The sequence below is a fragment of the Sparus aurata genome, chromosome 11 (assembly GCF_900880675.1).
Source record: "Sparus aurata chromosome 11, fSpaAur1.1, whole genome shotgun sequence".
In the NCBI taxonomy this organism is placed as follows: domain Eukaryota; kingdom Metazoa; phylum Chordata; class Actinopteri; order Spariformes; family Sparidae; genus Sparus; species Sparus aurata.
Genome location: NC_044197.1, coordinates 7,655,004 through 7,681,092, shown reverse-complemented (window position 1 = coordinate 7,681,092; position 26,089 = coordinate 7,655,004). Strand labels below are relative to the sequence as shown.

The 26,089-nt window shown below is 40.6% G+C and overlaps 1 protein-coding gene across 17 annotated transcripts in view; it reads left to right on the top strand.

Moving 5' to 3' along the window:
* Nucleotides 1-26,089, top strand: part of fryl (furry homolog, like) — a 68,796-nt gene that overhangs the window by 20,243 nt on the left and 22,464 nt on the right. For 14 of the 17 annotated variants that reach the window (XM_030434201.1, XM_030434202.1, XM_030434203.1 and 11 more), the window contains 37 exons: nucleotides 7,561-7,769; nucleotides 8,268-8,321; nucleotides 9,711-9,850; nucleotides 9,989-10,085; nucleotides 10,603-10,682; nucleotides 10,983-11,063; nucleotides 11,205-11,373; nucleotides 12,008-12,100; nucleotides 12,209-12,307; nucleotides 13,138-13,239; nucleotides 15,721-15,765; nucleotides 17,778-17,881; nucleotides 17,988-18,096; nucleotides 18,208-18,294; nucleotides 18,386-18,557; nucleotides 18,686-18,818; nucleotides 18,908-19,015; nucleotides 19,125-19,362; nucleotides 19,446-19,622; nucleotides 19,746-19,832; nucleotides 19,921-20,189; nucleotides 20,446-20,653; nucleotides 20,804-20,928; nucleotides 21,027-21,084; nucleotides 21,201-21,292; nucleotides 21,396-21,568; nucleotides 21,674-21,834; nucleotides 21,919-22,029; nucleotides 22,868-23,022; nucleotides 23,113-23,212; nucleotides 23,337-23,505; nucleotides 24,199-24,467; nucleotides 24,563-24,703; nucleotides 24,798-24,966; nucleotides 25,080-25,164; nucleotides 25,463-25,575; nucleotides 25,664-25,814. In XM_030434201.1, the coding sequence (XP_030290061.1) occupies nucleotides 7,650-7,769; nucleotides 8,268-8,321; nucleotides 9,711-9,850; nucleotides 9,989-10,085; nucleotides 10,603-10,682; nucleotides 10,983-11,063; nucleotides 11,205-11,373; nucleotides 12,008-12,100; nucleotides 12,209-12,307; nucleotides 13,138-13,239; nucleotides 15,721-15,765; nucleotides 17,778-17,881; nucleotides 17,988-18,096; nucleotides 18,208-18,294; nucleotides 18,386-18,557; nucleotides 18,686-18,818; nucleotides 18,908-19,015; nucleotides 19,125-19,362; nucleotides 19,446-19,622; nucleotides 19,746-19,832; nucleotides 19,921-20,189; nucleotides 20,446-20,653; nucleotides 20,804-20,928; nucleotides 21,027-21,084; nucleotides 21,201-21,292; nucleotides 21,396-21,568; nucleotides 21,674-21,834; nucleotides 21,919-22,029; nucleotides 22,868-23,022; nucleotides 23,113-23,212; nucleotides 23,337-23,505; nucleotides 24,199-24,467; nucleotides 24,563-24,703; nucleotides 24,798-24,966; nucleotides 25,080-25,164; nucleotides 25,463-25,575; nucleotides 25,664-25,814 (4,844 nt within the window). In that variant the 5' untranslated portion in view covers nucleotides 7,561-7,649. The remainder of the gene's footprint in view (nucleotides 1-7,560; nucleotides 7,770-8,267; nucleotides 8,322-9,710; nucleotides 9,851-9,988; nucleotides 10,086-10,602; nucleotides 10,683-10,982; nucleotides 11,064-11,204; nucleotides 11,374-12,007; nucleotides 12,101-12,208; nucleotides 12,308-13,137; nucleotides 13,240-15,720; nucleotides 15,766-17,777; nucleotides 17,882-17,987; nucleotides 18,097-18,207; nucleotides 18,295-18,385; nucleotides 18,558-18,685; nucleotides 18,819-18,907; nucleotides 19,016-19,124; nucleotides 19,363-19,445; nucleotides 19,623-19,745; nucleotides 19,833-19,920; nucleotides 20,190-20,445; nucleotides 20,654-20,803; nucleotides 20,929-21,026; nucleotides 21,085-21,200; nucleotides 21,293-21,395; nucleotides 21,569-21,673; nucleotides 21,835-21,918; nucleotides 22,030-22,867; nucleotides 23,023-23,112; nucleotides 23,213-23,336; nucleotides 23,506-24,198; nucleotides 24,468-24,562; nucleotides 24,704-24,797; nucleotides 24,967-25,079; nucleotides 25,165-25,462; nucleotides 25,576-25,663; nucleotides 25,815-26,089) is intronic. The other 3 variants (XM_030434199.1, XM_030434194.1, XM_030434204.1) reach the window with 1 other exon arrangement.

The window sequence follows — 26,089 nt, the reverse complement described above, 5'->3', positions numbered from 1 at the left end:
CCAGGTTGTCCCATAGATAATGTTTCTATTGATGAATGTCTGCTGATACAAACCACAGGTGGACGCGACGCACTCTCTCTGTTAGCACTGGTTAATCTAAGCTCTCCTGACTTTTGTCAACTTTTTTTTTTTAATTTCAACGTCCAAATCTTTCTTTTTCGTCTCTCATTCAACACAATCTTCATCCCCTCCTTTTTTTCCCTCCTACTTTTATAACCCTCTCTCCCTTCCTTCTGGGGCAGCTAATGTTTCCCTACTATTGATCCGTCTTCTGGGTCTCTCCTATTATTAGCTTCCCATACAGCCCATATTACATTAGGAATCATAAAGGCGCTGGCTTCTCAGTCTCAACGAAATGTTTTGATGGACAAAGACAAAAAAAAAAACAGAAGGTTGAATTTTCGAAGCTGCCGCTGCTTATTCATCAATCCAATCTTATCCACTTTAATTATTACACACAACCCTATTTCTCATGCAGCTGTAGATAAAAAGATGTCTGGCACATTTATCTTTATTGATTTTTAAAATGTTCATAATTTTTTGCGATTAATCCATTAGTTTGTCAGAAAATTACAATAACTGTCAATCAGCTTCCCAAAGCCAAAGATGTTTGTTCTCAAATATCTTGTTTTGTCCACAACCCACAGATATTAAGTTTACTGTCATAGAGGAGTGAACAAAAATGCTGACATTTAAGAAGCTGATACTAGAATTTTGACTTTCTTTTCTATAAAGAATTCTCTCAACCACTTTCACTGATCAGGTAAGTAGATGACATTTGATTGGTAAATCGTTACCGCTATATTTAGATCACATTGCAGCTTTGGTGCTTCATGTTTTTGATGTGTGTCTGGTTTGACAGACTGACTATCCACACAACTGTTTGGGCACACGGTGAACAGCCCTCACCACAGAGCTTTAGCTGTGACTGCAGAACATCAGCCACACAAACATTCTTCTTGTCCGAAAAAAAAGGAATGTATGGTTTGCCTTTTTCTAGGGATCACCTGATTTGTCCTACTTGGGTTATGGGATGGTTCCAGAGACATTAAAGTGACCTCATCTACTCTGGGGCAAAGAGAGGCAAAGGTTGTCAGAGTACAAATCAGACTGACTGATCAAATGTTTAAGATTTCTTTTGTGTGTAAGATGTTGATGAGACCCTTGCATCAGCTTTTCCTCTCTTTATCTATCTCTGACACAAACATGAGCTTAAAGCTGTTGGGAACATGTTGTACATGTTTGTTCTGGATATGGAGGTTTTGAATTTGTTCTAGATAAAATGACTCTGTCATGTTTGGATTTTAATCTGGGAACAATCATCAAGCCAAATTTGATCAGAAAAAATTAGACTGGAGATGTGGTTTGGTCCTAAACCATTTATTGATTTATAAGGACTCACAAAAAGTTTGGATTGACAAGTTAAGGATGTAAACTGTCTTGTTATTTAATTGTTCTGTAGTTTATTATAGCAGAGGTTCACTGCCTGTAATAAAAATAACAGAGAAAGAAATTGTTACTCTTCTTTGTCTAGGAAATTGAGTTGTGGTGCTACATAAGCCATATATTTAAGAAATGAGCCGACTGATCATCTTTAGAATCAGCAGTTTCAGTGTCATCAACATAACAAGAAAGTGTGTTGACTTGCTTAATTTGAGCGAATGGAATGGAAAAATTAAGTTTTTCAGCCAACAACAAATGGTACAGCACAATTAATGCAAATATTATTGAAATCACACTATTTCTTCAGAATGCAATATCCAAATAACAGTAGCTGCAATTATTTTGAAAATGGTAAGTGTTTAGAAAACAGCGTTATAAAGGAGTTCTAAGGTGCAGCATTGATGCCTTGGCCTACAAATCTTGATCTAGATGAAAGGAACATGTTATGCATTGTGGGCCTTTTAGCACAAAGTTGTGTGCTTACTAAGGATACAGTGAAATTGAGTGTTTACTGTGGATTGAGAAGTCTCGGAGCCTGTTGAGTGAAGCTGCTCTGTAGTCTGGTGGTATGACAGTGGATACTTTTTCTTTTTAACTGATGCTCAGCCGATGGATACCAATAATGTTCTGGCCCGTTTTAATCAGCTGCTGCAGAGCCTTCAGGTTCAGGCCAGTGTCTGATGTTTCCAGTCAGGGGGCCTTCTTTGGCTCCTCTGTAAACTTTTACCAAAAATCTGACAATTTTAGACCTTGTCTTACTTTTCAATAAATAGCTTTACAAAGTAGCTGTAAAACATCCACCTGTTGAGTAAACAGCTTTCTTCCATTTGGCCCTCTTTCTAATTACCCACCCCCTCTCTCCCCTCTCTCCCCTATCCTGTGCTCAGTGCCAGTTTTTTCATTGGGCCTCTCAAACAAAGAAGGCCTAATTTCACAAACCCTCTCTTAGCTGTCCTGCTACAACCACCATCCATTCACTGTTTCTATTTGATGTTTTTCCCCTGTGCTGTGAATACTGAAAATGTTGCTGAATGTTAAACATTGATGTACTTTGTCCCAAGACATAGAGATGTTCATGTTTGGTTTGAACACCCAGTAATATGTTCAATAATTAATGCATATGGTGAGGTCACAGTTGAGCCCTTTTTTTTATTGTTAAATCGATTGCTTGATTCATAATGGAGCACACATATTGGGTTTCTGTGTTTTAGTGATGTATTATCAGCTTCTGGTAACACATTAGTTGTGCTGTTTCTTTTTAGATTCTATTTTTTTTATTTTGAAGTATTATAGATGAAGAGCAAACTAGTGGTAACTTGTCAGAGGCTGAGCATGTTGAGACACAATAGCTGAACTGACGCTGCCACACCACATAAACATAGGCAGTGACTCCTTTGTTTCATTCTAAAAAAAAAAAGAAAAAAAAATGGACACACTCCTGGCCCTGCATTCCAGCAGTATGCGTGTGTTTTTGCTGTTGTTGCTGGTTGTCCTGATAGGGGAAGTGAGCAGGCGTTTGGGAGGGCTTTATTATAACTGTGACAAGGTGGAGTCACTGCTCTAATAGTTATGCAATCCTGCGGGGTGCTTCGTTTCTTCAGCACAACTGTGGAAGTTTGGCAGAGTAGGCCTATAAGCCTCTCACAACAAAACAGTTTCTTATACGGCACTTTAGTAGTTCTTTCTATCGCAACTGTAGTCACAGTACTGTCCATCTTTTAGGTAGAGATGTTTTTGAATCTCTTTGCTATTAGTGTTGTCTTGCGCAGCAGATAGAAAGTGTTCCAGGCTGTGACAGAACAAAGAGACACTGTATCTTGGCGGATGGCATGAAGATATATTAAGTAGAAGAAGACAAACTCTGAACAACTGGTGAATCAGAGACCAGAAAATAATTGTTTCTCAGTTCTCTCAGCCTTGATTACCTTAAGAACCAAGGCACGTTTCAGTTCTTTAAATCTTTTTTCCATTTCCTATAGTGTGTATACATCACTAAAGACAACCAGCAGGAGATTCGTCAGCAAAGAGCCACAATGATTAATCAGTTAGTTGATCAAAAGAGAATTTATTGCCTACTACCTTGATAATCGATTAATCTAAGACACTTTGTGCTCTACAATTTGACAAAATAAAGACTAAATAATAAATCAAACAATCATGAAAATGATTCACATTTTAATTGATAATAAAAATAATTGTTACACAAAATGGCATTATACTTGAAATGCAACCAAAGCTTGACGGCTTTCTTCAAAGCCCTTGATCACAGGGCAAGCTTTCTTTTTTACATATTAATAGCAAAGCATGCTAAAGATTTTGCATTCAGATTTGAATGGGAAAAGGAAGATGACCTCAGGGTCATGAGTGAGTCACTAGTTTCAGTCAGTTCAGTTCCTGGTTTAAACCGTGAGAAGCAACCCTACAGTTTTTCAGTCACTTACAAAGATTTGCGCGGTGGGGTCAGTTTTGGAAGTGAATCATAGTTTGGCATGCCACAAATGACTGGCATGTCTTCAGGATAAAGAGAGACAGCGAGGGAGGGGAGGGGCAATTCAAAGACTTGGCCCAGAAAAGGATGCCTTACTTTTTTTGTTCCCTTATTTAGTTGTTAACTGGAAAAGTACAGTGTTGGGGTATTCATTTGTGTGTGAACCAGTCAACAATCCAGCTGGCCCAGGGTGGGAAAGAAAAGAAGGACAGAGGGGGTAGCGCACCCAGCACTGATTGGGTATTAGGAGCTGGCTATGTGACATCATTGGGGGTGTTGATGAAGCACAGTAAACAAAGAGGGAAATGCTTGAAAGGCTCTCTGTGCTGCTGGACAACATGAGGAGCACAACACAGCTAATACTTACAGTGCCCCTGCCACCTCAGCACCTCAGTTATCACGACTATTAATTTAGATAAACAATGACATTACAATTTTCTCAAGAATATCTTCATGTCATTTTGCATTATTTAATTTTTGGGGGGATTGTGGAGGGGGAGGGAAGGATCATGGTTTTCGATGAGATTATGGAACAAATGGTGGCCTAAAGTATACTTAAGATATGGTCCTGGGTTTTTAATAGTAGATATATTATTTCAGTTGATTTACATATGAATACAAGAACATTGGTATCTTTTTAGTGAGTCATCCTGTAGAAACTTAGCCTCTTGATCAGCATACATAGTATGTCACAATTTGAGCGCATTTTTGTCATGCTCGGGAGCTTCATATGCGAGCTATGAATGTTTTTTTCTCTGATGAAAAACATATTTTTTCCTGTAATTCTGCTCCTCGGTTGGTATTCAGTCCACTAAGATTGCTGTGTTGTTTCTGTGACAACCAGGAAGAAACAGAACAAGGCTTTTCCTGGGAGGGAATGAGGTAAAGGATCAGTTCACTATTGGCTGGACTGGAACTATTGTGGACTAGACTGGAAGTTGTGTCCCAGCTGAGTCATAAATCTCAGAGCACTATTGAATGTTATGAAGTCTAGCGCCTTTTGAATAGACGGCAACTTGGCTAAGCATGCACATAGCCTAGCGTTTCATGATGATTATGCAATCTTCATGCATTTAATTTGATTTTATGGTTACACGGAGCTGGTACTTAAGTGCTTTTTAAGGTAATTTATTGTCTGCGCGTGTGTGCTTACCTATTAAAACCCCCAGAAGATTAAACAGCAGTGTGAGTGGATTAGGTTTAATTGACTTCAGTTATCTTAGAGACTCATAAAACTTCTTTTGACCTGCAATAAAATTTGTCTGTCTTGAGGTTAAGTCAATTTATGCTGCTATAAGGTGTAAATTATTTATTGTCTAAATTGGATTCATTATTATTAATTAATGATTCAGTTGATGACAATTTGACTTTCATGTTTATTTGATTTTCGATTATCTCGTACAGATTGATTGGATTTGATATTTATCCTACATGGCAAAGGGTTTAGGGCAACCAAAGTTTGTTGTTGGGCTTTAACGTACAATTATTTTCATTAAATATTCTTCCTTTGACAATTATTTTCTGTCATTACTGTCAAAAATAAAAACAAAATGCTCATGACAATTTCCCAAAGCCCAAAGTGACATCTTCATATTGCTTCTTTTGTGCAACCAGCGGTCGTGAACCCAAAGACTCTTCATGACAAAGATGAGCAAAAAAATCATTACATTCAAAAAGCTGTAACCAGCAAATGTTTGCCATTTTATCTTGAAAAATGACTGAAACTACAAAATATCAACAAGATAATTGGCAACCGATTTCCTTCGATCAATTAATCGACTTATCGTTGCAGCTCAAATGTGCAGACAACTGAACTTATAATGTCATTGTACCAAAGCTGTGGGCCTCAGTTCTTCTGCAGTCTTCAAAATGCCGAAACCCAGATCCTTAAGATTTGACTATTTAAATTACGATGGCCAAATGATCTGTGCTACATGCAAATGTGCAGAGAACTCTGGGTTAGTGACCCTGGATGACGTAGGCTGTCTAAATTTTGCCGAAGGAGCTCTGTGGACATTGAGTGTTCCAGTGTTTTAATTTCCTCACCATTGAACTGTCTTCACTCCACCTTTTTACTTAGTTTTGGCTTATTTAATTGCTGTTCATTCCTACAACTATTTGACTGCACTGTATAGTTATAGAGGTAGAGGTTGTGAGAAAATGTGAACCGCTTGGCTCTATATGATAATGTGATAAATCTACTGCTACTACTATAGTAAGTCAGCACTGCCCACAGTTGACTTTGACCCAGGATTCAGTCATTCTCCCAGTGACTAATTTACATTTGCACCAAGCATTTTATGTGAAAAAAGCTGAAGAAAAAGCTGAGAAAACAAAGTCATCCTTTAAACACAGTGACACAGTTAGATACAAGAGACCTTGATTGCTTTTTGTGAGTTCCACCATGGATATCATGTTAATTTTGTATCCATTTTGTAAGTCCACCTATCTTTTAATGATCTCTGTTAAAGCCCTTAATTGTCACAAAAGCCATAAAAGCAAACTTTTGAGTATTGTGAGTAATTTTCTATTTACTAATTAACACTTTCTTGTTACCAGTAAAATTTTAAGATGACTGCTGCACCTTCATTCCTGTCGGCTGTTATTTGTTCTGGTTGGTACTGAATTTCGCAAATGTGCTAATATGAAAAAGGAGTATCATGATCTATCCACTGTAAATGCAGAAATATCTCAAAGAAAAACAGCAACACCCTGTTCGTCTAGTCAAATTCTACATTCTCAGTAAGGGCAGCTGGGTTCATCGCAAGTTTGTTGACAGGAGATGACAGTTCACAGCATTGTGCTCCAAAACCAGAAATGCCTTTCTGGAGAATCTTTTTGATAAATGAGGTCACAGCAGTGGCCTTTTTTTATTTCATGTTTCAAAGAGCCAAGAAATAGTTTGGCACGTAACCCACCATTACAACAGCGTATGATTTTTAGCAAAGGAGATAGAAAGTGTAAATTTAAAGTTAGCTTTAGATTTTGACATTCCCACCCTGAGCAGGCTTTATAAAATGGGCTTTTGTTACCTATGGGAGCAGCCAGGCTGACTGTTTCTTTATTTCTAGTCATGTGTTAAACTTAGATCATTCACTGCTATTTTTTGTATTCAGCGTGCAGACATAAGACTTGTATAATCTTTGTATCAAGAATGTGTGGTTAAGGTATTTTTCAACATGTCGAACTACTTGTTAAACAATTTTCCTTCCATGGGTAAGTCAACATTGTTGTAAAATTGGAATCCCTAGATTTAGAAATAAAAACATATATAAAGATTTTTTTTGAAAATTGATAATTAACGACATAGTTCTAATAGGACTTGTAATTATACTTCTGTTTGTTTTAAGGTGATTTGAGCCCATTACAGTAGTTCAGAAAATGAGTTCCTAATTAAAGGCTTGCAATCAAATGGAGCTTGAATGTTTGCTCATGTCAGCAGTGGAATATCTCCTCCTTGCATTCATCAATTTGGTCAATTTGCCTCTTAAGGAAATGTCTCTTCTCCTGTTTGGATTAGAACTGGAGCATGACACTGCATACTTTACAAGAGTGTTCTCTGTTTGACCCTGCTCCTTTTCCCTCCCACTGTATTATTTCCTAACCTTTACCCTCTGTCCTCTCTGCAGCTTCTGCACCAGTCAGCAGCAGCGTGAGTAGACGCCGTGCCCCCTCCTCGGTGACTCCCCTCTCGTGGGAGAAACACAACATCGCCGCCATGTCGAGCATCACCATCGACCCCGAGCTGAAGCCTGGGGAGTTTGTCATCAAGAGTCTATTTGCTGAGTTTGCTGTGCTGGCTGAGAAGAAGATCGAGATGGTGATGGCTGAGCCGCTGGTAAGTCCACAGAGGGAAGCTGGTGTCAAGAAACACAGGAAATGAAATTTGATACACAACACGTGATGTGGCTCATGCACCGCTGAGATAACCTCCTCTCTTTTGCAACTAACTGCCATGCCCTTAGCACTTCAGGAAAAACAGTGTCAGGAGAAGCACATCATTTAATGTGTTAAACAAATGATACAATTGTTTAGGATTAACAGACTGGATTAACTGACTTGACTGGCCTGTTCCTCCATTCATTCGCTTTATTTAGCTCATTTCTCTCCTTACGTGGGAGCTTCTGGGAGGGTAGTAACCTCAGGCTGATGGAAGTCTTACCTCACTCTCATTCAGTTTATGCACCACAGTAAAACTTTTGTGTTCTCTCTCACTTGCTTACTCATTTTCAGGCCTGCTGCTTGACTGACAGCAATCTGGTATCGTGCAAATACTGACGGTATCTCTGCTGGGTTCATATCACACTTATTCTTGATCTCTTTCTCTCTCTAACAGGAGAAACCCCTGTCCCGATCCCTCCAGAGAGGAGAAGATGCACAATTTGACCAGGTCAGTACAGTCATATTAGTAGACGTATCACATGTAGGGGTGTGAATATCGTGAGTCTTGGATGCATTGTGATGTGGATATGGGAGGTTCTGCAATTAATGCAGTGACAGTCAACAGTCAACACAAAATTATAGCCTGCTAAGATTGATTGTTGATTTTTGTTGAAAATAATAAAACAACAGATTAATCAGATTGATTGAATGAACTGGAGATAAAGTAGCCATGTACTGTGATATAGATAATTGAGGATACAAAACATTGAGCTGGATCAAGAATTGTTGGCCGGTGAATCCTAAGCAGAGGCCAGTGAAGGTTCACTCCTATAACTACATGTAGGTGTATTAAAGTGACATCCTCGTTTCCTGGGACCACCAGCAGTCCTTTTTTCGTCCCTCTGTATGTGTGCGCAGCGTTTGAATCCCCAGCTCCACCCACTCAATAGCCCGTCTGTCCCTCATCTGTAGCTGGTGCAGGACTCTATACAATGGGCCCGCCTGCTGCAGAATGCTTTGTTCAGCACAACACAAAGCCAACGAGGATATGGTGCTATAGATCCAGCTGTCCCCATTGTGAGTGAGGGAGAGAAAATGGGTATAGAGAGCGCAAAAAAGTGAGAGTGTAGAATCGCTGTGTCATCCTCAGCTACTAAATCAGCATTGGGTGCTGGAGTGTATCTGCCCGATGCCATAAGGGCAGAGGGAGCAGTTGCATAACTCTCCTGCCTAGCATCCATCATCCACCTCCCTCATCATGCTGCACTGGACCTTACACTCACACACACACTTAGTTTATGCATACTGACCACCTCCTCTCATGTTTTATGTATTGTCTGAAACATTCCCTGTGCTCTTGAGTTGCTAAAGTGCTGATTTGTTGTTTTCTGTGTTCACTCATTAGTAATGGGGTTCACTGATTTATCATCATCAGAACACAGCTGTTATTATACATCAACATACTGACAATTACAAATCAATATGATCAGTATGTTGTTATGCAGTGCTGGGTTTAAAAGGCACAATATGACGTCATCATTGCTGATGAGGTATTCGGAGGACAGCTGATTATTTCTGCAGTTTTACATGTGAAACACCACAGAGCCACATACTGTGGAGCTGCTCAATACTGTAGAAGCACTTATGATGTGCTCAACATGTCATCCAACGCCACCCAGTTGCAATCAATATGTTACCCAATAGTTGAGAAAACATCCAATCTATTCCACCCTATATATGCTCTAATTATTGCCTGTTGGACAACATTCTGCAGCAACAGCATGTTTGACCGGTATATGTGTTGAATTTTGCATTAAAAATTAATATTAATATGGTGGAGAGTATGTAAACCAGTAATACTGAGTGAATCTAATGTTTTTTTGTTGTTGTTTTCCAGTTAATAAGCTCTATGAGCTCAATAGCAGAACACTGTTTGCCCTCCCTACTGCGCACACTGTTCGACTGGTACCGGCGGCAGAGTGGCACTGAAGACGAGTCCTATGAGTACAGGCCTCGCTCTAGTACCAAGTCCAAAGGGTGAGATGCCCATCTTTTTTCTTCATCCTCATTTTTCCACCATGAACAAATCATTAATACTTGATTACAATAATTTGTTGGTTTTAAGATGAGCTCAAAACCTCATTGTATGCAACTATTTTCTTTCCCTCTTTGTAGAGACGAACAGCACCGGGATAAAGATTACCTTCTGGAACGAAGGGACTTAGCCATAGATTTCATTTTTTGTTTAGTTTCAGTGGAAGTTCTAAAACAGGTGAGGATTCTGACCCTCTGCTTTTCTAAACTCATTAACAATACCTTTTCAATGGATTTTAAAGTTGTTGTTTTTTTTTTTTTACATATTTGCGGAAGATATTGTCCACCATTTTATTACAAACCAAGTGATGAGATTTCCTTAACTTACAGTGCACAATTTGTCACTGATTAGTGATTTGCTGAATAAAAAAAGGGATAAGATAATTGCTTAATGGGATTTTACTTTTCATGTACTTATCCTCTGTGGTGCAGAGATGAACAGCACTGTTGTTGGTGAGGTCTTTCTCCACAGGGGGACACAGTAAATAAACACAGTGGCAGCCGACCAACTCTAGACTGAGTGTGTCTGTCTGAATCTCAGCAACATTCAGAACTAAAAGCCAATCCCCAGAGACCAGAGCTAAGTTGTCCTTGGCTTTGCTCCTGTAGGGAGGGCAATGAATGGTAGCAAAGAGAAAGAATGAGGATTTATCAATGCTTCTAATAAGACCAATGATTCCATGTTTCCGTCACAGATTCCTCTTCATCCAGTGCCAGATGTTTTAGTACATGAAGTTCTGAACCTGGCATTCAAGCACTTTAAACACAAAGAGGGGTAAGTGAGAGTCAACACACAGAAAAGCCAGTGACAGATGAATAAAAAGTGCTGATGAATACATACTCGACTGTGGTATTCTCACGTTTGCTTTGCAGGAGAGAGTCAGTCATTTATTTGTCTGTTTGAATAGGCTGGCTCTATAAATCATTTTGTCTCTTTAAACTTTATCATTAATGACACTTAAACAAAGCACAGTCAGACTCTAGTAAGCAAATGTGCAAAGACCTAGGTAAATGACTTCCACACAAACAAACTGCTATTTGTTTAAGACTTGATGTTAAATGCTTCAATCGACAGGTACTGTGGCCCCAACACTGGCAATGTGCACATCATCGCAGACCTGTACGCAGAGGTCATTGGAGTCCTTACACAGTCAAAGTGAGAAAGTTTCTTCTGCTTGTTACTGAACACAATTATTTACAACTTGTCATATTCTCAGTCACACCTTAACCTCTCTCATCTCTGTTGGGGAGTGTTTTTAGAGATTTATATCTTTTGTGTGTGTGTGTGTGTGCTCAGGTTTCAGGCAGTGAGGAAGAAGTTCATCACAGAACTGAAGGAGCTCAGGCAAAAAGAGCAGAGTCCCTATGTCGTCCAGAGCATCATCAGTCTCATCATGGGCATGAAGTTCTTCCGGGTCAAAATGTATCCAGTGGAGGATTTTGAGGCCTCATTTCAGTTTATGCAGGTGAATTATTGCTGTTTATTTATACACGTTTGCCACAGTGTCCCTACAGTCAGTGTGGCTGATGTGCGTGTTTGCTAAATTGCACCAGACATTTTGTTTAACCGCCGGGCCTTTGTTCAAACTCAGCAGCTCTCTGTAGCAGTGGCTCATAAAGCCAGATGAGTAACGAGCAAAGGTGAGGTTTGCCAAGAAGTGAGTGTATGTGTGTTTCAGACTCTGTGAAGAGCTGTGAATGGAGAACTGGCTTTATCATTAATCTTTATACAGCGGTGAAAACACTCTGTTCTCTGTGATTCCCTAATGTGTTAATTTGTTTTATGTCCACCACTCTGTTTCATTGTGTACATCATGATTTCTACCCATATGGTTATCTTTTAGAGCCTGACAAATGAAGGATATTTATATTGTGTTGTATTACTACAGTTATTCCCAGGGAAATATATGTGCAACAATAGTAGTTATCATGAAAGGCCTAATCCTGATTGGAGTTCATAACATAAACTTCGATTAGTTTTGGCAGTATTGTCTTAATCCTTAGCTTTTATGTCCAACTCTATTATCTCTTGCCAGTTTGTGTTTGTTTTATGTTTCTATCCTCTGTGTATTCTTCTGAGCCTTTGGTGTCCTTTCCTAGGAGTGTGCCCAGTATTTCCTGGAAGTCAAGGATAAGGACGTAAAGCACGCTCTAGCAGGCCTTTTTGTCGAGATCCTCATTCCTGTCGCAGCTGTGAGTGACATTTTTAAAACAAATTCTGTCATGTTATTCTACACAAATCAACTTTTGTATGTAATTTTGTCAGTTTGAGATCTATGGTAATGACCCGTTCATCCTCAGGCGGTGAAGAATGAAGTCAATGTGCCCTGCCTGAAGAACTTTGTGGAGATGCTGTACCAGACAACATTTGAACTTAGTTCCAGAAAGAAGCACTCTTTGGTAATAATTATGCCATCCTATTTTTTTCTCTCTTCCTCCCCAACCCTTTCACAATTCACTACTTCCTTCTATTGTTTTTCACTCTTCCTGTATTTTGTCAATATTTCTATTGGCAACAACATGCCCAGTTGATCATTATCATCCAAACTTTTTTGACTTGTATAATCTTCAATAAGCACAATCTTGCTGTTGGTCCATGATGTTTATGTAACAACCCCCCAATTGTTTTATTATTTCTGTATCAAATATATTCTTTTTAATGTCTGTGTACAGAAGATTTAGTGATATACCTTGGTTTCATTACAGAAAAATGTCCCAACTGCTTGTCCTATCTTAACTGGAGGTTTAAAAATAGGAGAATTCCTATCTTCCTTTCTCAAAAGTAATTCCTAAAACTCATTGCAGTGTACTATCCTTTCCCAGTCCTTATTTATTTTATTTAACCTTTATTTAACCAGGAAAAGACTCATTCAGAAATCTCTTTTACAAGAGTGTCCTTACCTTCTCCAACAGGCTTACATCAGTGGTAGCTTCTCCAGCAGTTCAAGTAACATTTGAATCATAGTATCATAGTATTTTTTTGTATTTTTCAGTGTTCCACATTCATTGTCAGTGCCATGCAGAATTTAGAAAAGGGTCTTTGCCATCCTAAATTCAGAAACTGTTGAGTTTTGACAGTTTTGTCTTAGCTAAACTTACCGAAGAGGTAGTTTTTTTGTTTTTGTTTTTTTTTTCTGAATTACAAAAGTGGATACAAACCATTGAGACTTTGTACGCAAATAATTTTCCTTTTGCATTTGTTATGTTGACAACTTTCTCTCACCCCTCAGGCTCTGTATCCCCTGGTGACTTGCTTGCTGTGTGTTAGTCAGAAGCAGTTCTTCCTCAACAACTGGCACATCTTCCTCCAGAACTGCCTCTCGCACCTAAAGGTACTGCCAGCCTGAGCCTTTACACCCCAAATCCAAGTTTGTACTCTTGGGCACTAAAGAGTAGCTCAAAGACTGTATTCTTCAGATGAAAGTATTTTTTTAAGGACACCATACTTGGCTTGACAAGTCAGCTTAAACCTCAGAGGTCTTATGACTCCTGTTATGAAACCTAAAATTTGTGATGCTTGGGGCCAGTATAAAGTGTTTATTAGTTATTTCTCTAAATTTAAGCTCACAACGTGTCTCTTTTTACACAAGCAATTACATTGTCAAGACATTAGCACTTCTTATTGTTTAAGAAAAACAATCATAGGTATTATGATGCTCTATTGTCGAATGTACTTTAACATGTACGATTGAAAAAAGGTATCTTGGTTGTGAAGGGTGTGCTCTGTGGTTCTGTCTAAAGATCATGATGTTCTTTCCGTACCATTATCAACAACCAGATCTGGACAGGAATAGCACTTGATTTGATAATAGTGTCTTTGTTACAAAAAGTTAGAATTTAATGTCAAAGTTGACAAAATACAAACATAATTATTAGGTGACACTAATAATAACAGTGTAACCTCAACTAATTTCACAGAGACTGAAATAAATCAATGTGTTCCAGCAAATTCAACCTCTAAAATGTCCTACATCTTAGCTAATGCACCTTGCATTTTATATGTTATCTCAAGTGCTGTTTTAACTCAGGTCTGTTAATGACTCCTCATAAACCAATTACAAACAGATCAAACCTACTTTCCTCCTGTCCCTGACCATCATGAACCGTTCAACCCAGAAGCTTATTGACCAAATTACTGACTGACTGGCTGACTGACTGACTGACTCGATGACTGTCCTCTCCATTCTGCACTGATTGCCCTCTGTGGTGATTGTTTGATCCTGTGGTGAATAGATTTCTGTTTGCGTCTTTGTGATGGTGATTTTTTTGATGGTTTTGAATGGCCGTCTGTCTTCTCAGTGATCTCATTCCAGCAATCTTTTCACTGTTGTGATTGTTTTAGATTCCCTTGATTTAAAAATCGTAAATCGTACAGTCTTCTGAGTGGCAACAATGATTCTTTGGGATCATGTTTAGGGGTTGTGTGATGGCTCAAGTGTAGTGATGATTTTAGTGATTTAGGGCTTCTTGTCCAACCTGTGATTTTTAACCCTGTGGCTAAAAAAAATGAAATCGCTGTTAGGAAGACTTTCAGTTTACAGTAGGGTTTCACAATATATTAATAAGGATAAATTAAAATACATATGGCAGTTACTAATCCAATGTGACATATCTTATTTAGTAAGATTTAATGTCATGTCCCCTGTTTCCCAGAAACCCCTGCTTTTGATACAACAGGCATCCCTCCACTATGCTTAACAAATTACAACATTTGATCAGATCGGATTATTGGATCCGATACTCACCATGTTTCAGATGATCATTATTAGTGTTTTTTGTTGTTTTAAATCTGATTGCATAAAAATAATATTAGAATAAAAACATTATGGTTTGGATGCAGCATTCAATCTGCACAGTCATGAGTAACTAAAGTTAACAAATACATGTAGTGGTTTAAAAAGTACAATATTTCTGTCCCAAGATGTAGTGGAGTGGGTAAGTAAAAGTACCTCAAAATTGTATTTAAGTACATTACTTGAGTAAATGTACTAATAGAATAGAATAGTCTTTATTGTCATTGTACAGGAGAGTACAATTTCATCATCAAGTAGCATTTTATCACTCATTTTATTTTATTTTTTTTAAGAATAGGGCCAAGTAGACTTTCTAGTAGCTATCACTACTTTAACTTAATACCTGTGTTTCCTGAAACCTGAAAAAGAAAGTCATTTTAGTAACCAATGGAGATTATAATGTATGACATAATTGGGTAACCATACCTATACAACTAACCCCCACAGGGTTAAAATACGACAGTTTGCATTCTGGGTGTGCTTGACATTGATTTGAATGGACATCTGATTTGGGTGTTGCTGCTTGCTGGCTTCGTAGGTGACAGACAGTTTGCTTTAGTTTGCTTTTTAATCTTCTAAGTCATCGTTAAGTGTCCTTTTCCTCATCTTTCTGTGTTCCTCTTAAATCCACTCCTGTTTTTTCGTGTACTTTCTCTGTTCCTCTGTCTGATTTCCAGACCACAGCACACCTTTTATTTGCTTTGCTTTTGCACATCTAAATTAAGTTCAAATACTTAATACCATATCAAATACAAATGGACTGTTACTTTGCTTTATTAGCATGCCACTGGCTATTCAACGAATACATCCATAAGTGGCATGTTAAACAGTTCATGGTGTTTGAATAGTGTCGATTTATGCACTGTCACACTGACAAGAGTACAGCTACTGAGTCTGGGCTGCTCTTGTCTTATTTGTTTAGTTTATGTTTTTGTTTTTAACTTGCATGTGTCCCTCCCCAAACCTCTACATTCTTTGTCTCCTGTCATTTGATCTTCTTCTCACACCGACTCGCTCCAGATGCCGTCTAACAACAGCATCCGAAAGCAGATTGAGACTCTGCAGGTGAGTTATCTGGCGTCAGTGAGCTGCCTGCTGCTCCCACTCCTTTTAACGGTCCAGGTTCTGACCGGGACGTAGGGTAGCACAGTTCTGCCTGCCTGGCTATTGAGGTAGTGTTTTGTTCTGTGTAGTCACAGTGAAGTGTTGCACATTAAAGTCAAGAAGATGAATATGTGATGTTGCCTAAGGCTTTGTCGTTGAGCTGGTCAGCGTTCATGGGCAGTGGTGGTGATGACTTTTGTCTGATATATCTTGTTACATATTACGATTTGGACTGTAGATACATGTTTATGGACAATAAGAATGTGTGATATATCGGTTATATTATTGGCATAGAGCAGTAATTGCTTTAAAATAGGTTGTCAATCTGTGACTGATACATTGAATTACATGTGCATTACTACAATAACTAAGCAATGTTCCAGATTATGTCTATCTGCATCTGCATAAAGTAAAGCAATCAGCAAGTTATTGGCCAAAATAAATAATGGAAACTAACAATGCACCATTTAAAGATGTCAATATTGTGCATCCCTATTACTTATTATCAAAGGTTTAGAGAAGGTCATAGAAGCGTGACAGGATAGATTTATTCGGTATTTGTGGAACCTGGGGTTCCGGCAGTGCTACATTGAATTTTTGTTGCACAATGCAATACCTGCCACATTGGTTGTTAACATCACGCTCTGAGTGTTTTTTTGTGACGCTGTGTGACAGACTTCCTTAAAGTGCACGGTACTGAGGTGTCTAGCAAAAATCTATCCTCTTTTATGCAATACGGTTTGTCCCCCCTTCTGTAATCAACACATTTACATGATTACTGCTGGCCAAAGTAAGCAGTTTAAAAAAATGCATGCGATTATGTCATCATGATTCAGTGTTCAGAGGGATGTAAGGTACTGGATGGAAAAAAAATAAGCCTATTACTTAGTTGAGACAGTTAAAGTCAGATAAAAGTCACCATATGACTAGTGTACAACTTTAAATATAATTGTAATTAAGTAGTTGACCCTGTCATTTACAGATTATTATATTCTACATCACAAAAATGTTTGTGAGGATGTGTAAGTGTTGACCTCGAGCAGCCCTGGTTGACATTGGAGACTTCATTTGTGTTTGTTCAGCGATCTGCTGCTCTGTGCAGCTGTGATTTGTTGCGTCACAGATGGAAAGAGAAGATGCATGGTTACATAGCACTTTATCTTGGGTTTAATTTCTGGTTTTGAGATTTCGTGCCTTTGGCAATACCTCTCTGAGGGCAGAGCTGTGATGATCTCTGTTTTTAAAATGTGTCTTCTTCATGAGGTACATGATTGACAACGTGTCTTGTAATGGCAAGTTGATTTTATTTTTATTTATTTTTTTATATCTGTACCACATGTGTAGATATTAGGATGGAGGACTGGTAACATTGAGATGCAGTGACAATGAAGTGGTTTGAAAGAAAGATGGAGAGGTTTAGAAGTCCATACTTGCTTAATGCAGGATTGGGCAGAAACCTCCATCATGCCAATAAGGTAAAGCTGACCTATGGAAATCCTTGCACTATGCCCATACCACACACGAAGGACATGGTTGCTCATATTATGGGCATGTATGTCAACTGTATGGATAATTGTCACAGCAGGTAACTTGGTTTTTCCGTCCAAACAATTCCTGAAATATCGGCTGGATGTCTTCTGTTCCAGGAAGCACATATAGATTAATAACTAAATTCAGCATTAAAGTGGTATGAATGACTTGGTTCTTAAAGATGTTTCTTTCTGGTTGAGAATGACTGTCTTAAAATGTCAGCATGAAGTTAAGTGATCATCAAAACATGTGGACTAACTGTTCAGACATCAACCATTGACTGAGAAATTATCCCGTATTAGTTTCTACATACATTTCCCGGCTTTGTGTTTGATTTGAGTTTCCCAAGAAAGCAAAAGTCTGGTCACACCAGTCTCACAGGTGGGTAATGAAATTCCCATAATTCAATTGAATGGCTGATATTGTTCTTTTTACATCCACAGAACAAAGACCCCAAAATGTCCCGTGTGGCGCTGGAATCGCTTTACAGACTGCTCTGGGTTTACATTATCAGGATCAAGTGTGAGAGTAATACAGTCACGCAGAGGTCAGTTCCAGGGCCACAGACAGAGACACACGTAGAAGTTGTTCAAATATCAGCCTTTGTTGTTCAGCCCTAAATTAACGGAAGATGTCCTTTTTCCCCCCATTAGTCGACTGCTCAGCATCGTTTCAGCACTTTTTCCCAAAGGCTCCCGCAGTGTGGTGCCAAGGGACACACCCCTCAACATCTTTGTCAAGATCATCCAATTCATAGCTCAGGTAAGCTTGGAGCATGGATAGGCAAACCTGGACTTCAAAGCGGAGGTAAACTTAGAGATACACGGTGTAGAAACTGTGTATGAATGATTGCTTCTTTGTTGGTCGTTACAGGAAAGACTGGACTTTGCTATGAAGGAGATAATCTATGACCTCCTGTGTGTGGGCAAGTCTCACAAAACATTTGCCATCAATCCAGAGGTAAAGTAAACCAAGACTTCATGTTCTGATAACATTGGAGATGGTGTGGGTGGATACTCACCTCTCACCCTCTCTGTGTTCGCTCTGCCAGAGGATGAATATCGGTTTGCGGGCCTTCTTGGTGATCGCTGACAGCCTACAACAGAAAGACGGGGAGCCTCCTATGCCTACGACGGGGATCATCATGCCCTCTGGCAACACCCTGCGTGTCAAAAAGATCTTCCTTAACACCACCCTTACTGATGAAGAGGCCAAGTGCATAGGTAGGTTGGACTCTTGATTTTAGTCTTTTTTTTTTTTTTATCGAAAAGGGACATTTAAGGAGGTTTTATAATATCTGTGTTATGTCGTGTTTTCCTGTCAGTGTAATGATTCTGCTTTGTGTTTTCAGGCATGTCACTTTACTACCCACAAGTAAGAAAGGCCTTAGATAATATCTTGCGACACCTGGACAAGGAAGTGGGACGCTCCATGAGCATGACCAATGTGCAGATGTCCAACAAGGAGCCAGAGGACATGATTACGTATGTTACCACAGCCTGGATTCATGCAGCTATTTTTGTGTTACTATTATGGTTCCGTGCGTGGTACTCACCAGCTGTTTGTGCCACAGGGGAGAGAGGAAGCCAAAGATCGATCTGTTCCGTACGTGTGTGGCCGCCATCCCGAGACTGATACCAGATGGCATGAGCAGACAAGACCTGATAGAGCTTCTGGCCAAGTAACTCACCCTCCTCTAACCTCACTGCGGACACATCACGACACAATCTGCTGTGGCTGAGGTGGCCTTCCGCATATCCTCTGATCTCTTTCTCTCTTTCCTTCTCCAGGCTGACCATCCACATGGATGAGGAGCTGCGTGGCCTTGCCTTCACCACCCTTCAGGCCCTGATGGTAGACTTCCCAGAGTGGCGGGAGGACGTTCTTTCAGGCTTTGTCTACTTCATCGTCCGAGAGGTAACCGACGTCCATCCCACCCTGCTGGACAACGCTGTTAAGATGCTGCTGCAGCTCATCAGCCAGTGGAGGCAAGCAGTGCAGAGCAGCAATAAGAGCCACGACGTGCAGGTTGGTCTAAGATGTTTCAGCTGTATTAGGTTAGCTGCTGTGAAAAGTTCAGGTTGATTTTTAATTCAAAGTCTTTTAAACAGGGCTCAAGCAGCGGTCATTCTCTGTCCCTGGAGCGCACTCCTGTGTCAGGTGTGCTGCATTTAGTGGAGGGTTTGGCACTGGTGGTGCTCTGCAGCTGCCGCCCTGCCACGCGCAGGCTGGCTGTTAATGTCCTGAAGGAGGTCCGAGCGCTGCACACTGCACTGGGCATTGGCAAGGTAATTGCTTTAGACTCGCAGTGCATTTGAGAACAGTGAAATGAGTTTTAATCTGTAGAGTTTTTTTTTTTGTTCATGTGCTGTGTTATCTGACAATTGTTTGATCTGTCTAATTCTGTTCAGGGGGATGAGGAACTAGCCATTGATGTCATGGATAGATTAAGTGCATCCGTGTTGGAGAGTTTCATTCATCTCACAGGAGCTGACCAGGTATAAAAGCCTTTTCTTCTTTACAGAGTCCTAAAACTTGTACAAACACTCTCAGACTCGACTAATCTCCATTTGTGTTTCTCTGTAGACAAACCTGCTGTACTGTCCCAGTGGGATTGATCTGCAGACACTAGCAGAGTGGAGCTCCTCTCCCATCAGCCACCAGTTCGATGTGGTGAGCCCCTCGCACATCTGGGTGTTTGCCCATGTCACTCAGGGCCAGGACCCCTGGGTCATCAGCTTCTCCAGCTACCTGCGGCAGGAGAACCTGCCCAAACATTGCCCTACCGCCCTCAACTACGCATGGATGTTTGCCTACACCCGCCTGCAGCTGCTGTCGCCTCAAGTGGACATCAAGTATGTTTGCTTAAGCTTGTCTTGTTCTCTATGTTTGAACATCGATATAATTGTGTGTGTTTCTGTCATTGTGTTTCTTTTTATAATAGACAGGCAATGGTGTCTTTGTGATGTCATCATGTGCTAGAATTGTAGACTAAACCAAATAGTACTAGCTTAATAGACACAACAGAAATAAAGGCATATGAGCATGTGAGGTTCAGTGTTCAGTGTTGTCACGTCATTCATCTCCGATCTTTCCTGTTTCCACTCTCAGTAGCCCCATCAATGCCAAGAAACTCAACAGTCTGAATAGCAGTGACTCCTACATTGGTCTTTGGAGGAACTACCTGATTCTCTGCTGCAGCTCCGCCTCCTCCTCCCCCTCCATGTGTTCATCATCCTCCACCTCTGGCTCCGTCCGCTGCTCCCCGCCTGAGACGCTGGCGTCCACGCCGGACAGCGGCTACAGTTATGATTCAAAGGTGAGGAGTACAAGCAGAAATATACACAAATTTACAAGGTCTTAAATATATTTTTTAAAATATATTTATAATTTTCTAAGTTTGAAATAGATGATTTGATCTGTTTTTACGTTCCAGACATTTCATTGATCTTCCTGTGTGTGTTCATAGATTGTTGGCACTCCGTCCCCCTCCTCCCTGTTCAAACACATTGTTCCAATGATGCGCTCTGAGAGCATGGACATCACAGAGTCTCTTGTGTTGGGGCTTGGCAGGACCAACCCCGTGGCCTTCAGGTACACAACACTGAACATGATCCATATATATAAACCTTGCTGTGCCTTCTTTTATATACTTGTTTTGTTTATATACCTCTACCTTTCCTGTCCTTCAGAGAGTTGATAGAGGAGCTAAACCCCATCATAAAAGAAGCTCTAGAAAGAAGACCTGAGGTAAGTGCAGTTAGCTGGTCATTTTGAAACCTTTCTGTTACAGTACAACAGAAGGGTTTAGTTCTGTGTTTAGCAAATGACAACACACTGAACTAAAACTGCACCTGTCTTTACAGAACATGAAGCGACGCAGGCGTCGTGACATTCTCAGGGTCCAGCTGGTCCGGATATTTGAGCTGCTGGCTGATGCTGGTGTCATCAGTCAGATGTATGTAAACCACAACAAACTTGGACAGTGGTAGAGATTGATTTATGACGTACATATAACGTGTTTATAAACATTCCTATGTTTGTTACTGTTCTTCATGCAGAGCTAGTGGAGGGTTAGATGGAGAGAGCCACTCTTTGAACAGCACACTGCTTGAGTATGTTGATCTGACCAGGCAGCTGCTTGAGGCTGAAAATGACAAGGACTCTGACACACTGAAGGACATTCGCTGTCACTTCAGTGCACTTGTGGCCAATATCATTCAGAATGTTCCAGGTATAATTCTTAACCCCCCCCCCCTATTTTCAGTCAGTTAAAGTTCCTACAAATCCCTTGTATGAATTTGTCTTATGTATTAATTTCATTCCTGTTTGTGTTCAGTACACCAGAGGAGGACCATCTTCCCCCAGCAGTCATTGAGACACAGTTTGTTCATGCTGTTCAGTCACTGGGCCGGGCCATTCAGCATCATGTTCACTCCCCTCGACCGCTACAGTGACAGAAATATGCAGATCAACCGCCATCAATACTGTGCACTAAAGGTACACACAAGCAAATATAAAGATATAAATGCAAACAATATACTCCATGCTCAGTGATAACTAACTGCTTGTTTAATTTTCCAGGCTATGTCTGCAGTGTTGTGTTGTGGACCTGTAGCTGACAATGTTGGCCTTTCTTCTGATGGCTACCTCTACAAGTGGCTGGACAACATCCTGGATTCTCAGGACAAGAAGGTGAGAGACATAACCATTTCAGCCCACATCACTGACATTGTCTTTTTTAGTCTGGCCAAGACATGTTGAGTGCAAAATGTTAGGCTAAAGTAGAAGTTTTCACCGGTATGGAGTCTTGAATGCTCAACAAAATATTGTGTAGAAGAGGAAGGTAGCACGTCCACACAAAGGCCACTGTTCCATGTTCCGACTTCAGTCCTTATCAGGGTATAAAAAACCTCCAGCAAGGTCATGGGATATATCCCATACCATTTCATCTCAATGGATGAATGTAATTGTGGCAATGAACATAAGATAGACACATCATTTTTATGCCTGTAATGATAAGCATCATATAAAACTTTGGATTGGTTCAGTCTGGATGCACTCCAGAACCTCCAGAGGTCAAACTTATGCGGGACAGATTCACATAGTGTGACACTAGCGCCATACAGTGGTGTTGAGCAGTACTGCAAGACAACAGCACCTAACTGTTTCATTCAGATAAGACCTAGACAATCGAACGCTTTGAAAAAGTGCTTCAGAGAACATTTTATCAAGAGGCCAAATCATGAAATGTTCCCCTACTTATCAGTCCTTGTTTATAATGGAGTTCTGCAAACTAAATGTAGGATTCTTCATCTGATGATCCATATTGAGTTTCTGCACATTGTGTTTGTCATTGCGTAATCCATATTAGTATTATTTGGAGCAGGCTTTCCCTTAAGTGTGCATGGCTCTACCGCAGGATTTTTGTGCCCATGCTAATTATCCGTGGGTCAAAATGAGCAGGATTGTGTAGTGACTGTTGGGAGAAGTGAACCCGTGGTTCTTACAGTTGCTCCGTACTCTCCTGTAGGTTCACCAGCTGGGTTGTGAGGCTGTGATGCTGCTGCTGGAGCTGAATCCAGACCAGAGCAACCTCATGTTTTGGGCTGTGGACCGCTGTTACACCGGCTCTCGTCGTGTGGCCGCAGGTTGCTTCAGGGCCATCGCCAATGTCTTTCACAACAGGTACTACACCTTTCCAAACTCGATATGAACTCATTTCTGTGATAACTAATTTCTAAAGAAATACTGCTTGTGTTTTATATTTTCTCTAAGGGATTACCAATTTGACACTGTGGTGCTGCTGAACCTGATTCTATTCAAGGCAGCTGATTCATCCAGGGAGATCTATGAGGTGGCCATGCAGCTGTTACAGGTCCAAATCTGTTAATTTATTTTCTAAAAGTCTTTTACATATCTCCATATAATGCTGCTATATGTTCTTTTATTATGAATAACATACAGAGTGTTGTGATCATCTGTCTGTGTGAAACTAATAGATCCTGGAACCAAAGCTCTTCCGTTATGCCCACAAACTGGAGATCCTGCGAACAGATGGTATCTTGACGCCTCCCTCACCGCTGCCACACCTCTACTCTGTGTCTTACTACCAGCTGTCTGAGGAGCTCGCAAGGACTTACCCAGAGCTCACGCTGCCCATCTTCTCAGGTCTGCTACATTGCACCTTGTTAACGGCTGCTGTTGGGGTAGCAGGGTGTTGTGAAGTGTGGAATTATTCTTTTAACGCAAAGGTTTTATTTGCCTGTCACAGCAGGGATCTGCCCTTTGTCTGTATGCCCAATATAGCACTGTAAACCTAGCTGGCTATAATCACATGTATTTCCAGCCTCACAGCAGCCTTTTTTTTTCTTAAACCAGACAAATACTTACACACAACTGGATATGCAATCTCTTGGAATGGAGTAATTCCTAACAAAATGTAACCGTCAATGTCCGAAATGTTTCAGTCTGTGCTCTTTTGAAAATTGCATCACATGATCAAGTGAATGTTTGGTTTGTGCACTGTGATGTTGATCATTCTCCAAAACGGACATTTACAGTGTCAAGCCTTTAAATTAGCACAGCTGATAGCCATGCTACTGTAAACTTGAAGTCTTACAGACAACCAGGTGTAGACAAGGCGAGATCCAGGTATCTTGTACCGTGATGATCTGTGGGGTGTTACTGCCAGATCACTATTTCACTTTTTAATAGACATTGACGATGAAAGGCGTTACTCCAAACATTTTATACATTGAAAGTATATTTAAGGTTTAAACAATTCAAAGTACACAGAATATGACACAAGCACAGCAGATCTCAGTTTTACTAACAACTCTCCACCCACTGTCCTCACTCCAGAGGTGAGCCAGCGTATCCAGACAGCGCACCCTGGTGGTCGTCAGGTCATGTTGCACTACCTCCTGCCTTGGATGAACAATGTGGAGCTGGTAGATTTCAAACCAGCTGCTCGGCGACCAGAGGATTGCGGCAGCGGTGAGGAAGACGAGGACGTACACGAGCGGGAGATCATGATGGTCAACAGCCGGCGCTGGCTCCGTGGAGAGGGCTGGGGCTCCCCGAGAGCAACAACCATGGTGCTAAACAACCTCATGTTCATGACCGCAAAGGTGAGAGAACTGATGGCCCGTCAGTACTCGGATCTACGTGAACAGGATTTGATGTGAGATGAGTAGTTGATCATGAAATTATATTATTTTAACAGTACGGGGATGAGTTTGCCTGGTCGGAGATAGAGAACGTGTGGACCACATTAGCAGACAGCTGGCCAAAGAACCTCAAAATCATTCTGCACTTCCTCATCAGTATGTCAGGAGTCAACAGTGACCCCAGCCTCCTGCCCTATGTGAGTCACAGTACATTTACCCTATACATTTCACCTGTTGTTTCCCTTTGTTCATTGTCTACCCCTCACGTGTCTATCACATGTGTGTCTACAGGTGAAACGAGTCGTGGTTTACTTGGGCAGAGATAAGACTATGCAGCTGCTGGAGGAGTTGATGTGTGAGCTTGAGTTGACTGATCCCGTTAGCTCAGCGGTCACTCACATGGACAACCCCCCCTATTACCGCATCACCTCCAGTTACAAGATCCCCTCAGTCACCTCAGGTTAATCAGTAGTGTGCATGCACTAGTTTACAGCCGAGGCCATGTTTCCAATACTTAATCAATGTGTGTTTTCAGTGCTAGATGGTCAATGTGTGTCTTGTGTGCTCTGGCAGGAACAACCTCCAGCAGCAATACCATGGTGCCCGGAAACGACGGTCATCATGAAGGCAAGATCAAAGACTCAAACATGGAGGACAGGTACGAGCTAAAATACAAACTGTAAATGTGATGAGAGGAGCCAAACATGTGTGGCGGCTATAAAAGAAGCTGTGAAAAAAAAGTAGTTTCCTTTCAAAAAAAGTTCAAGGTGTTTGCTCCTATTTAATCATGAATTCTAAGAGACACATATTAGAGACTGTGAGATATATAATGTGAAGTCTGCTTTAATTAGAAAAAGTTGCTGACGCGTTGGATTAGATTCAAGTTGTTGGCCATGGGGGGAAAAATAATGAAATGCTGGCAGTATCCTCTCAAATCAAGCGTGTCTGTTCTGCAGTTACACCCACCTGGATATCTACAGTGGTCTGAACAGTAACCTGAACCGACAGCACCATCGTCTGGAATCTCGTTACAGCAGCAGTTCTGGAGGCTCCTATGAAGAGGAGAAGAGTAAGTGCTAACTCATTACACAACTAAACTAAACACTATTCCGAATCTCTTCCCAACAACATTTCTGAAAACCTTCTCCCTTCTCTAGGTGACTCCATGCCACTTTATGCTAACTGGCGTTTGAAAGTAATGGATCACAACCGGCCAGAGCCTCTGCCCTTCCCTCCCACAGGAGGCTGTTGGTCTCCTCTGGTGGACTACCTACCAGAGACAAACGCCCCTGGTGTACCGCTCCATAGGTATACCACACAACACCTTAACTCTCCCTTTGTATTATACTATGTTTTGAGGGCAGCACAATTCATTGAAATATCGTCAAATTCGTGCTAGTCACATCTTGAAAGTTGCTATTTTTTCAAATTATAAAGATGTACTGTAGTGCCACATAGACGCCCTGATCCCACAGGTCTTGATCTCCAGATGTAAAAACAAGAATAAGAAGATGACTTTTTCTGTGAAAATGAAAACTATGATGCAAAAAATACCGTTCCCATTTTTACCATAGCCATAAGGT